Source organism: Equus asinus, chromosome 23 (genome assembly GCF_041296235.1).
Source record: "Equus asinus isolate D_3611 breed Donkey chromosome 23, EquAss-T2T_v2, whole genome shotgun sequence".
NCBI lineage: Eukaryota > Metazoa > Chordata > Mammalia > Perissodactyla > Equidae > Equus > Equus asinus.
In genome coordinates, this window is record NC_091812.1 from 33,288,109 (window position 1) to 33,301,065 (window position 12,957).

At 42.1% G+C, this 12,957-nt stretch overlaps 1 protein-coding gene across 3 annotated transcripts in view; it reads right to left on the minus strand.

Moving 5' to 3' along the window:
* MAMDC2 (MAM domain containing 2) overlaps positions 1-12,957 on the minus strand; it is a 148,473-nt gene that overhangs the window by 52,368 nt on the left and 83,148 nt on the right. For all 3 annotated transcript variants that reach the window (XR_011497505.1, XM_014845994.3, XM_044756647.2), the window contains exons 7-9: positions 11,418-11,511; positions 5,295-5,438; positions 2,092-2,357 (exon numbers count right to left, since the gene is read on the minus strand). Coding sequence is in view for 2 of the 3 variants with exons in the window: in XM_014845994.3 (XP_014701480.1) it covers positions 2,092-2,357; positions 5,295-5,438; positions 11,418-11,511 (504 nt within the window). In the remaining variant the exon portion in view is untranslated. The remainder of the gene's footprint in view (positions 1-2,091; positions 2,358-5,294; positions 5,439-11,417; positions 11,512-12,957) is intronic.

Sequence of the window (12,957 nt, forward strand, 5' to 3'; positions counted from 1 at the left end):
CAGAATCAGCTTATAGACCAATGGTTCTCATCCAAGGACGGTGTGGCACCTCTGGGGCCATTGGGAAAGGTGTGGAAATAATTTGGGTTGTTACAGTAACTGCAGATGCTAAAAACCCAACAATGTGATGGATGGCTCCCCACAAAGGCAGAACTGTCTTCTTCAAAATGCCAAGGGGACTCACACTGGGAAATCCCGCCACTGGCAAAGTTAGAAGGCTTCGCTGTAGGAATTTAAATGTTAAAACTCATGACAATGTAAAAGCAATTGTATAGCTGAGAAACTCTGAGACATGAATTGGGTAAGAGAGGAGAAGGGAAATGCAGGGGTGAAAATTTGTTCATCTTACACAGTGGGGTGTCAAGAGACACTATCTAAAGTTTCTGGGTCCAAAACTAAATGGTTAAGTGTATTAAAGTTACAAAGAGAACCAAGAGAAAAGTTGAACATAAAAATATGACTAAAAATTGTGAGGAGAGAGAAAAGAATAAGGAATACTACAAACAAGCTAAATTCCTTATCTTTCATAGCAAGGAGACAGCGAATACTGTTCAGATTAAAGAATTAAGAAACGGAGGTGGAAATATAATATTCAGAATTACAAGAGAAAACAGAAGATCGGGGAAAAACCTTCCGAAAGAGAAGAAGAATTGGAGTTTGAGTTTAGGTGTAGGGGGTGATAAGGAAACTGACTTTTCATTTTATTCCCAGGGGCCCAAGCCAAATCTGTCAGACTAGTCAAGTCATCAAAGCACAATGGAATTAAGAAGAGATACCTCCAATAACACTACCTATTTAATTAACATAAAAACAATCCAAACAGCCTATGAGATTGTGGTAAAATCTGCATACTTATATTCTGTTAGAAGTGTCAGAAATTGGTTCAACCCTTTTAGAAATCAGTAACTCCAGGAGGCGGCCATGTCTTTATAATCACAACTTCTTCTTGCCTAGCAGTGGAAAAGAACTTTGTAAAGATATTCCAAGATCTTTGCTTAATCATTGTAAAGATTTAATCATGCCCTGGTGGTAGTGCAACGGACTAAAAGTACCGAAGCAACATTACGACAGGAATGGTGTACAAAATTTCTTTAGCAGAAAGTTATAGATAGACAAAGCGGTGATTCTGTCCAGATGGTTCTAACTGAGAGAAGTTCGGGTCATCGATCTTTGTGCAGAAGGTTTTACTGCTCTTCTAGGTATGGCTCTTCCCCTGGGGAGCTGGGACTTTGGGTAATTCCTGGCTAATGAACGTGACTAATGGATTCATCCCTTCATTCAACAGCCTTCACTGAGCTCCCACTGTGTGAATCATCTCTTTGAAGGAAGGGACCTTTCCAATCCTTTGGGCCCCCTACTTGCACAGGGAGTGTACCTGAGAGATAGCTTCTGAGTGAACGACAGGCTGAAACAAAACATTTTGCCATACTAGCTTCATATGTGGATTGTAGTTGACAGAATTTATCACCTGTGTAAAACTTCCTTGAGGTTATGAGTTGTTAAGTTCGGGAAATCACAGTTTTCTCTTACATTCCCCTTGCAATCGAGATCTCTTTGTATTCTCATTGCTATCAAAGTCAGCTGCTGATGGTTCCCTTATATAGATGCACTCTGTCTGGTTGGCTCTCATTTTTCACTGAGCTTCCCCATCCTGTGTTCAGCTATACTCTTAGGCTGTTGATCTTAAAGCCTCAATGGAGAAACAGGTTCACTGATTTCACCTTTTAAAAACAGTAGCATTCGTGTATGTGTGTGTGTGTGTGTATGTATGCACAAGAGAGAGAGAGAAAGAATTGTGGCTTCAAACTAAAGTTTAGCTGCCGAACTTGGACTAGTCACGTATTCCCAGGCTGGTGGAATCTAAGAAATAAACAACAAACAAATTCCCTAGGTGGCCATGATTCTGAGACACAGAAAACTAAAAAGAACTGAAGGATATAAACTGTGCATGGCTGGGATAGGGTGTGGGGGTGGGGCTGTCAGCTTGAAGAGAAAAATAACACATCACCAGTTGAAAATAACTAAACAGAAATTCACTAACCCAGTCCAGCAACGGAAAAAGAACAATGGATCGCGCTGGTTCTACTGTACCTTGGTAGGCATGGGCTTCTTAAAGGGGATTTCAGCTTGCATCCAAACACCCCTTGGGGACTCCAGCACAGACCAGACCTTCTCTTGAACTACGTGGTTCTCTTCAAAGATATACACTGCGAGGGTGTCACTCATTTTTAAAAATCCATAGATGGCGTAATAAAAACGTAGACAATACTGCAAGTTTCCCGGCAGGGAGGGACCGTAGAGCCTTCCAATGTAGCCAGGCTGCGATGTAAACTTTGTGTTGGCCAGCAGATAATACCCTACAAACAGGACAAAGCATTCAGTGTATCAGCAATGAAAAACTTAAATAATCTAGTCCCGATCATCAAATGGGAAAATTTGGTTAAAGTAGCAGAATTTGCCAACAGAGGCTATTTCCATAGGCTTTAAATGAGTGAAAGCATTTTCTAATATCTGTGGCTTAAGGAACAGATTACATTGATGTGACTCTGTTGCAAATAAACCTTCTCCAACTCTAAGTTGACTTCATAAACCAGGACAGATTTCCAACCGCATATGCTCACATTCCAGTCATCAATTAGGATTTACGTTTTGCATGAAACAAAAAGGATGAAATCATCTTGAGGCTCCCAGCTGCCTGGGTCAACCAGCTGATTTAGATTGAGTACCTAGAGTGGGTCATAGTGAATGGAAGGCCCAGAGCAGACTTTTCCTTCCTATCCTTGCAGTGATCAGTGGCGAGGGAGAGGTGACAGGCTGGCCTGGAACTCCGTGGAACTTTGGCTATTTCATGTGAATGGTGTTGGGAACTGAACTGGGTCCCCTACAAAATTTGTTTTGTTTCAGCCTGTCATTCAATCAGAAAATCTCTCTCAAGTCCTTTTCTGTGCAAGAAAAGGACCCTAAAAAAGGATAATTATTTTTCCTAAATAACATAAATAAGCTCTAGAACCTACTTTCTTTTTCTGTTTCTCCCCCCATCAATTTTCTTTCCATTGCCGCAGTCTTTGCTATATAGTCAAGTTCTACCCAATTATTTAATTCTTTCGGCAAAAGGTTCTTTGGTTATTTAACAGGACTGGCATTATGGACTAAGTTGTGCCTCGTACCCCGTAGAATTCATAGGTTGAAGCCCTAACTGTCAATGTGACTGTGTTCGGAGATGGGCCTTTAAGGAGTTAATTAAGGTTAAATGACGTTATAAGGGTTGGGGCTTAATCCCATAGGACTGCTGTCCTTGGAAGAGGAGGAAGAGACACCAGAGATCTCTCTCCCACTTCACATGTACAGAAGAGGAAAGACCTTATGAAGACACAATGAGAAGAAGCCATCTGCGAGCCAGGAAGAGTGGTCTCTTCTCTCTTCCTGAACCAACTAGAAACCAACCCTGCTGGCATTTTGATCTTGGACTTCTAGCTCCCAGAACTGTGAGAAAATAAAATTCTGTTGTTTAAGCCCCCCAGTCCGTGGTATTTTGTTATGGCAGCCCTAGTAGACTAATACAGGTGGCCATACACCAGGCAGAACAACCTTTTTAAACCTAAATTGAGGGGCCGGCCCAGTGGTGCAGTGGGTAAGTACACACGTTCTACTTCTGTGGCCCAGGGTTTGCCAGTTCGGATCCTGGCTGTGGACATGGCACCGCTTGGCAAGCCATGCTGTGGTAGGCATCCCACATATAAAGTAGAGGAAGATGGGCACGGATGTTAGCTCAGGGCCAGTCTTCCTCAGCAAAAAGAGGAGGATTGGCGGCAGATGTTAGCTCAGGGCTAATCTTCCTCAAAAAAAAAAAAAAAAAACCCTAAATTGAATCTCTTGTCTTCTTAAAACCTTCAGTGGTTCTCATTTCCTTTATAATAAAATCCCAAATGCTTACTCTGGCCTGCCACACCCATGATCTATCTCCTTATCTAACTTAATTTTCCTCCACTCTCCTCCGCACAGTGCAGCCACACTAACCCTCCAATTCCTTGGAGTGCCCAGCTCTTTTCAAACTCAAAGCCTTCACAGATGCTGTTCCCTCTGCTGGATTGCTCCCACTCTCCCGGCTAACACCCACTCCCCTAAGAAAAACCTCCCCTGAGTCCCCAATCACAATTAGGTTCTTTCCTCTTTTCTCTCCCAGAGCTCACTCTTCATTTCTTTCATAACACTTACTACATCTTGTAATTATAAAGTTATTTGTGTATATATTTGTCTAATGTTTCTCTAATGATTGTCAGCCAGCAAGGGTGGGCTTCATACCTGATTTGCTCACTATTGGATCCCCCAGGAGTTAGTCTGGCCAAGGTCAGAACAGGTTTTTGTAGGGCCTGTATTCCTACAAGTTAGGCAACCTCTAAGAAAAGCGCACAAAATTACAAGTATAAAATTGTGAGGGCCCCTTGCAACGCCTTTGCCAGGGCCTGTACAAGTAAGGGGTCCTGCAGCTTAAGTTTCATCAGCTTTATGGTAAACTTACCCTGGGGCTGAGTACATAAATAATTGTTGAATAAATGAATTAGACACTAACCCCTCAAGAACAGTCCCTTTCCATCAGTCTCTACCAGAGTGGGCTTCACAAGGGATCCATTAAAGTGATTACATAATCCTTATTCAAGGGGAGCACAAACTGGCTTCTAAGAGCTCCTTGTAGATATATCCAAGTGCCCACCAACATATTCCAATAGCTCTTATTGCCCCACAATATATTTTTTATTGTAAAAAAAATACATACAAGATTTCCCATTTTAAAGTATATAATTCAGTGGCATTTAGTACATTCACAATGCTGTGCAACCACCACCACTACCCAGTTCCAGAACATTTTCATTATCCCAAAAGGAAACTCTGAACCCATTAAGCAGTCACTCCCCACATCTCCCTTCCCAGCCCCTAGCAACAGCTAATCTGCTTCCTGTCTCTATGGAGTTGCCTATTCTGGATGCTTCATGTAATTGGAATCTAATAGCTTTTTAAAGGTATTTCTCCATCTAAAGTGAGGAGCAAGATAATTTCCAAAGGTTTGGCTATTTAATTAACTGCAAATACTTTTCCTAGCATAGCAACTTGAATTCCAATTTTAAAAAAAGGTCAAAGACAAGATTACCAATTGTCTTTGTTTCTTTACAAGTGCCTTTAAAAAAAAAAAAAAGTCAGCAACTTAACAGGTGTGGAGTAAGCATGGTGAATGGAGCATGAATACAACTCCCAGCCCCCAATCCCAACATCCCCACCCAGACAGATTTCTGGTTTACCTGTGCCTGAAGTGTGGTCTCCGGTCCGATACATGTTTGGTTTTACTTTTACTCGGGCCCAGCCTGGACCTTCCTTATCTTGGTAAAAGTTGCAGAGATCTTCCTCAAAATTGCAGCTTGCTTCTGCCGCGCTGAAAGGAAGCTCTGAGCAAAGGAGAACCAAAGTTAAAGAGAGCCAAACCGCAGGACCTCAAACGACTACATGAGCTGGTTGACAAACAGGCACACATTTGTGCCCAGGGAGACTGAAGAAGTAAAACACAAGACAATATTTTTATCCTAATGACATGCTGACAGGTTAGCATCCAACCAACGTCTCAGCATGACAGGAAAATTGTTTTTTTCCTCCCCAAAGGGATGGAAGGAAGGAGCTCTGTTCACGTTCTCTATAAAAATAAAAAACTTCAAAAGAAATTTCCTTTTATGATGTAAAGACTGGGAGAATTTATTCACATACTTCTTCACAACTCAGAATTCCTTCATACAAAATTACAAAGAAAGAAAAAGGTAAGGATTTTAAGGAATTCTTAATTTCTCTCTAAGACATTTTAGAAATAATATTTTCCAGAATTAATTTTCCTTTGTTGCTCAGTGTTTGTGTCAGAAGCACAGCCGCTGTCTATTTATAATTGACCTTAGGAGTAGGAGCTGATCTGCTTGAGGAAAATCATTACTCAGTATACATCACACTGTTGAAAAAGTCACACCAATTCCATCACCTATACTGCTATTATTTTGGCTTTTGCTGAGTTCTGGTATCATTCACCCTGGTCTAAAAATATCACCTCATTCCAGATTGCCTGGAGGGAATGGAACATAAAGATGTCTGCTCTTTCAAGAATAACTTGGTCCTAACAAGTAGCTGTGAACTTCGCTGTTCAGATGGCCCTTCAAGTCCAGAGGGGACGTGACTGACACAGCTTGGGACACATTCCATGTAGCCAAGCGTGCTCCTGTCCTGCATGCTGACATACACTGGTCTAACCTGTAGGGCCAGAGAGAGGGCACTGTATTGAATAACTGGGAAATCATCTCTAGAAAAACTTATGAATTCTGGGAGCAGTGATCTGATGAAACAGGGAGCTCTTTACAGACAAACACTCACTGTTCTCTCAATCTGCCAAATTTCAAAGCAGGAAACCCTTCAAGTGGGCTGAGGAACTGGCCCAGACTAAAGGGGATGAAAGAGCCATGACAACCAAATGCTACAAGGGAGCCGAGATTCAGTCTTGGTCCAGGAAAACAACCAGCTATAAAAGATGTTATTGGGGCAACTGGCAAAATTGGTATATGGACCATAATTTAGTTGATAACCTTGTATCAGTGTCAAAATCTCCTCAACTTTATAATTATCCCATAGTGTGTTGGAGAATGTGTTTGGTTTTAGAAAATACATACTGAAGTACTTAGGAGTAAAGGGACACAATGTCTGCAACCTACTCTTAAATGGTTGATAAAGCAAATGTGGCAAAACGTTAACAATTTGTAGATCTGGGTGAAGAGTACAGAGGAGTTCTTTATAGTATTCTTGCAAATTTTGTCTGAGTTTAAAATGACACAAAAATGAGTTTTAAAAACATTAAATTAAAAAAAGTAAGTGACTAACACACATTACAAAAAAGAATAGAAAGAAAATGTTCCTACATAACTGGAACCTGCTTGTATCTCAGATGATATGCCCTAGCGAGTGTACAAGGAGAGTACCCTGATGAGCCAGAGAGGAGAAAAGGAAATGAAGAGAATTCTCAATGCTCTAAGATCGGTGGATTAGCCCACCCACTGCTCGGCCTGACTCTGTCAACATCAGGGAGTATCTTTAAGCCATGAAGATAAAGTCTTTGAAAAATTAATATGTCATACAAACAACAATCCTTTGACAGCCTCCCATGCAGATTTGAGACCATGGGAAACCCCATGATGGTCTCCAGTCTTAGACATCCCTCTGCCACCTGGTAATGAAAAAGCAGATGAAAATTCAAAATCTATAGATGGCAATCTAGCTCAGAAAATGGCATGGCACTCCCAAAAGCCATGCACAAAGAGAAGGGCAGGTCAGTGAAATTACTCATCAGGAATATACCCCAAGGACTATCCCCCTGGGCAGCCACAGGAGAACCATAACCCATTTATTAGGTGTGTAGGAGGGGTGGGAGGTGGCATTAAAACTTGAAAGTCAGCAAGGATCAGTTGTCTCCATGGTGACAAACTGTGTCACACAGAAAAGATTTTTCTGAGGATGTGATTATATTCTTTTGCTAAATACCTAGTCCTAGAAATGGATTTGTCTAGGGTCCTGAGAAGGTCTGATAAAAAGAAAATCTCAAAAGCATAATTCAAAGCCTGGATCTTTTTCACCCAGAACGCTTCCTCTACTGCAAGACAGTATCTGATTCCTGAAGATGGGGCCAGAAGGCCTGTTTGTGGCCCAAAGTGAGCTCCCAGAGACCTGGGGTGGATGGAAAGCCTTTGCTTCGGGCTTGTTTCAGAAGCATGGGTCAAGTGACAATCACAACTGAGTGTTAACAACATATTTGAAGCATAGGGAGGCATCAGAGGCTGTTGGAAGCCCCTAAGCCTCAGTTGATCTGGAAAAAAAAAAAAAGGAAATAAAATCCCTTTGAGGCAGGTATCAAAAAGCATCATAATGTAAGATTTAGTTAATTACTTACTTTCAGACATTTGAACTTTTGGGAAATGAGAGGCTTTGAAAATAATCTAATCAGGTGGAGAGTGTTACAGTTTGAGAAGAATCGTTGGGAGCATTTCTCATCTTTTCCTCTGCTCCATGGAGTTCGTGGAGATGAACCCACTCTCAGCTCTCAAAACCTAAAAGGCTCACCAGCCCCTGTAGTGCTAGAGCGATCTGGGGTGCAGTGTGCTCTTGAGATTGTTAAATGTGCACAGTAGCTTTATTTTAGCATGAGCCGGCCTGAAAGCAGGCTGAGACAGCTCAAAGCTGCCTTGGGGAAGAGAGTGAGTGGGACCTGGCACCAGATTGAGGAATTGTGATGGAGCAGGGGCTGGGCCACTGACCAGGCTGTGGAGACCCTTGAGGGCATCTGAGCTAAGGCAGGCTGTGGCAACTTCAGCTGTATCCTAGGCAACAATTGGAGCCAGGCCTCCAATTAGACAAGAGCTCTGGGCAGTGTGCTGTTGGTGAATGGTCAGTATTGGGAATTAGGCCCAGTAGATGTCCTTTGAGAGGTATGTCCATGAGTGTCAGGATCCTCCTAGTCCTTGGCCTGGGTGTGAGGCGGACCCAAGCCCACAGAAGAGGCTGGGTGCCAAGAGCAGAGCAGTGGGGCTGTCAGTTTGGGTTGGGCATGAAGGCAGGATTCCTAGAAGAGGATGGAATCACCTCTTAGGCATTCAAGAACTTGTAGACCAAAAGAGGAGCTTATTCCAATGATCTAGACCCTAGGCCAAATGTGGAGGTGAAGGGGGGGTCTTTGGGTAGGAAAGGCAAGTGCTACAACTCCAGGGGGAGGAGGTTTGAGGGAGTCTCACTGTCCTCTGGAAGCATCCTAGGGGAACATCTGGGAAGCAACATGACACTGGTGTTTAACACCTGTGACTACGCGATGGGTCTCAGGTCTGGGAGACTGGATTAACTCTAAGCCCAACCAGATGGTGGGAACGAGACGCTTCATGTGTTGAAAGAATTCCCGTCTCAGCCTACTAGAAAGATGAGGGGAGAAAATGCTAGATCCAGCTGGGAAAAGCAGAGACAATGAGTCTGGAGCTAACCAAGATAAAGAAAAAATTCTTGGCACCTGTTACGAACCAGAAGGGTATAAACTATTTGTGAAATGTAAGACGAAGTACCAGGGCTCAGCCTCTAAGACTCAGAATCTGGTCCACAGCTGCTCAATGAAAGGCACAAAGCAGGCTCTAGCTTACACATCCACAGAGGCAGTGCTGGTTCTCCTTAATTTCAATCTGACTCCCTGTTCTCCAGGAAATGGATGGGAGTCTTCCAAAAATTAAGTAAATAATATTAAGTCTCATAACTGAGCATTTTGTGCGTGCCATACTCTGCTAAGGCCTTCACAGATATTAACTCATCAATCTTCCTGACAACTCTACGGAACAGATTCTTCCATCCTTGTCCTATAAATGTGGAAACAGAGTCTCAGAAAAATTAATTAACATGTCCAAGGTCACATAGCTTGTAAGTGGCAGAGTAGGGATGTGAATCCAAAGTGCCGGGTCTCGAGCATAACACTATGGAGCATGCAACTAAACCATTTGAAAGCAAAGCTGGTACGTTGGGAAGTTCTCAAGACCCATAGGGAGGCTTGGCTAACCTCACTATATAAAAACGTGAATCTCTGGCGGCCCCTGAGGAGGAAGGGTCTTTATGAGGGCTGAATTTTACAGATTGAGAGGCCACCAGCCCTTTCAATAAATGGTCCCTATTTTGCTAGAATCCTTCTTTTTCTTTCACCACTCAGTAGGAAAGAGCTCATGTATATCCTGTATCTTTTAAAAGGGAGAGTGTTTCCAAACGTTACTTCCAAGGTGGTCCAGTAGATTCTATTACCTCCCACCCACCCTCCACCCAGTGCAGATACTGAATAAACACCTCTTCACCCATATGTATAACTTGGAAATATCAAGTTCAATGTAAATGCCTGGTGTCCGAAAGAAGGAACTTTCTAAAACTAATGATAAAGAGGTTGTGAAACTACTATTTAACATCATTGAAATATCAACTGATGGGATTAGGGAGCAATCAGATTTAAAGAAGTAAAACAATTTTGGTTTCTGTGTTCTGTCAAATTTAGAGACTCATGTAATCTTTGATTACGGTTTGGATTAAATCATTTCAATGAAAATATGTAAATATGTAAATCCAGTCAGTTTCTGTTTCACTAGTTTTTTTTTTAAATTAGAATTAGTAAAAAATAATATTTGGTTTCAGCAAATTGCAGTGTTTCTAATTTGGGGGTAACAGTTTAGCTCAAGTAGAAAATAGTATCTTTTTCAGTCCCCTTGCTTATAGAATATATCTGAAACCGCATTACATTGGAGACCAACTCTATCTTAATTAAAAATCAGGCTACAAAGGCCAAGTTCAAAAGTTTACTTCCCAGGCTTCAAAACCCAGAAGGAGGGCTCATTAATAAGATGGGATGACCACAGAGTCTCCCCAGGGCCTCTCAAGGAAACAAACTCACTAAAAGGAAGGTCAATTACATTCATCTGAGTTATTATTAATATAGTGCCATCCTTCTTATTCCAAAACTTTTTTTCTAATTCGCTTTGAATCGATTTGCTTACTTATTTTCCCAGAAAGTAAAAATTTCCTATTTTCTAAACATCAAGTTAATGGAAATTGCAAAGTTGGCCATGATAAAATATTTGAGGGTTCACTTAGACATTAAATCGAAGATAATATATTTAGCCAAAAACCATCATAGAAATGAATACCAAATACTAACATCTTTAAACATGAGGACATTTATAGGTTTGGATATATAAAACTGGGAAGAGATTTTATAATTCTTCTCAGTAGATTTTTTTTTTTTTAAGATTTTATTTTTTTTCCTTTTTCTCCCCAAAGCCCCCCGGTACATAGTTGTGTATTCTTTGTTGTGGGTTCTTCTAGTTGTGGCATGCGGGATGCTGCCTCAGCGTGGTCTGATGAGCAGCGCCATGTCCGCACCCAGGATTCGAACCAATGAAACACTGGGCCGCCTGCAGCGGAGCGCGCGAACTTAACCACTCGGCCACGGGGCCAGCCCCTCTACTCAGTAGATTTTGAGAGTTTTCTTCACCTATCCATTCACCTGTCTATGAACCTAAGATATCCTTTAAAGAGAAAGATGGGGTGGGAATGAGTTAGTAGTATTTAATTTTCGTTTCCGAGAAGGTAGGGAGGATGAAAGCTCCTTAGCACATGACCACTGGCCGGTGGTGTCAGAAAAATTAGATTCAGTCTGTGAGGGGAAAAAAAGAGTAATATACCAGAAAAATGACTATTCGGTTAAGTAATCTTTTAAGGATGAGATAACAGGAAAGGTGAGGAAATTAGAAGGAATTAAAGCAAGTCCTGCCCACAGGCATCTACTGAGAAAGGAAAATTCCGAATGTGAGGAAGAAGAAAGAAGGAAAGCTTACCTGTCTGATTTTGGCAGGGAACAGGAGAGAAAGAAATATCATCCAGGGCCACATATCCTCCTTTGGGACCATTGAAAGCAACTTCAAAAATAACCTGCAGAGGAAAATGACATATTGCTACAGGTTCACATATTTCCCCTGAGGCTTACATGCTCTTAAGCATGATTTAAAATGATGTGTCAGTCAAGACAGCTGAGGCCAAGTTAAAAGTACTTAAGGAAACGTGTTCCTAAATATAGGAGTTTGGGCAGCTCGCTCCTCAACCCACAGTCTCTTAGGGAGAGTGGATACTGAGCATTCAGTTATATTTTACTGGTGAATGTTTTCCCCTCCCTTGAGCGTCAGCTGAAGTACCTATGTCACTTTCAGACAAACTACAGAAGTGACAGTTTGCATGATGAACCTCAATGAAAGAAACCACAGGCTACTTGCAGAAAGCAGGCTAGCTTCTCCCCTGCCCTTCACAGAGAACTAAGCCCCTCCGAGGCCCTTTCTCTTCTTCATATGTGGAATTCTATTTGAGGGTCCTGGACAAAGATGTAGCAATCAGAGATGATTACCCTGATGGCCAAGGCAAAATCAGACCCAGGAATCTGTGCACAGATGTCAGGATGTCAGCAAGTCCAGGCATGTGCAAATGGTTAGAAAGAACATGGGGTTTATGAGTTCAGCTGTTGTCTCTGTCATCAACTTTAATTCTGACTTCAATCAACAGCTTCTGCCTGTGACCATGGGGATCAGGTGTGCTGAGCACAGCACTCACCCGTGTTGGGGAACCACCCAGGTGTGCAGTCCACACTTGTGAATTGATAACATGAGAAGATACAGTGTTGAGCAGGGGTTAAAACTCAAAAGCCTACAATGGTCAGCAGGCAATGCAAATACATGACGTGGGCTCGGTATGACACAGCAGGACAGGGCACAGATGGTGAAATGGAGAAGGCAAACCTTGTCTAAAGGGGGCTGCTGCTCAGCTTTGTCAATTGCTGATGAGTGGGAAATCCGGCCCAATATGTCTGGATCTACCACATTGTCAAGAGGACCTCGATCGCTAGATTTTGACGTGAAATCTTTAGATTTTTTATGTCAGCAATTAATTTAAAAATTAAAACAAAGAACCAACCAAACAAACAAACAATGAAACACAACCACAGCAGCCAGGCAAGTCATTGTGGGCCAGCTTTGGCCCACAGGCTTCTGGTTTTCAACCTCTTCTGAAGAGAATGGTGTCTTGCAGGCAGACTGACCAGAGTTCAAATCCCATTTGCGTCACTTAGAAGCTAGGTGACCTTGGGTATGTTGCTTAACCTCTCAAGGCCTCACTTTTCTCATAAAATAGGCATAATAACACCTACTTTGTAGGACTGATGAAGAAATTAAATAAGATAACGTATATAAAAATCCTAGCACGGAGTCAGGTGCATAATGAGCTCTGAACTAAATTCATGCCTTTTTCTCCAGGTTGACTCCCTCTTGAACTCATATTCAGATTTAAGCCCAGTTAGCCACTAATTAGCTCTAGCAAGTTCCTTTTCTCCTC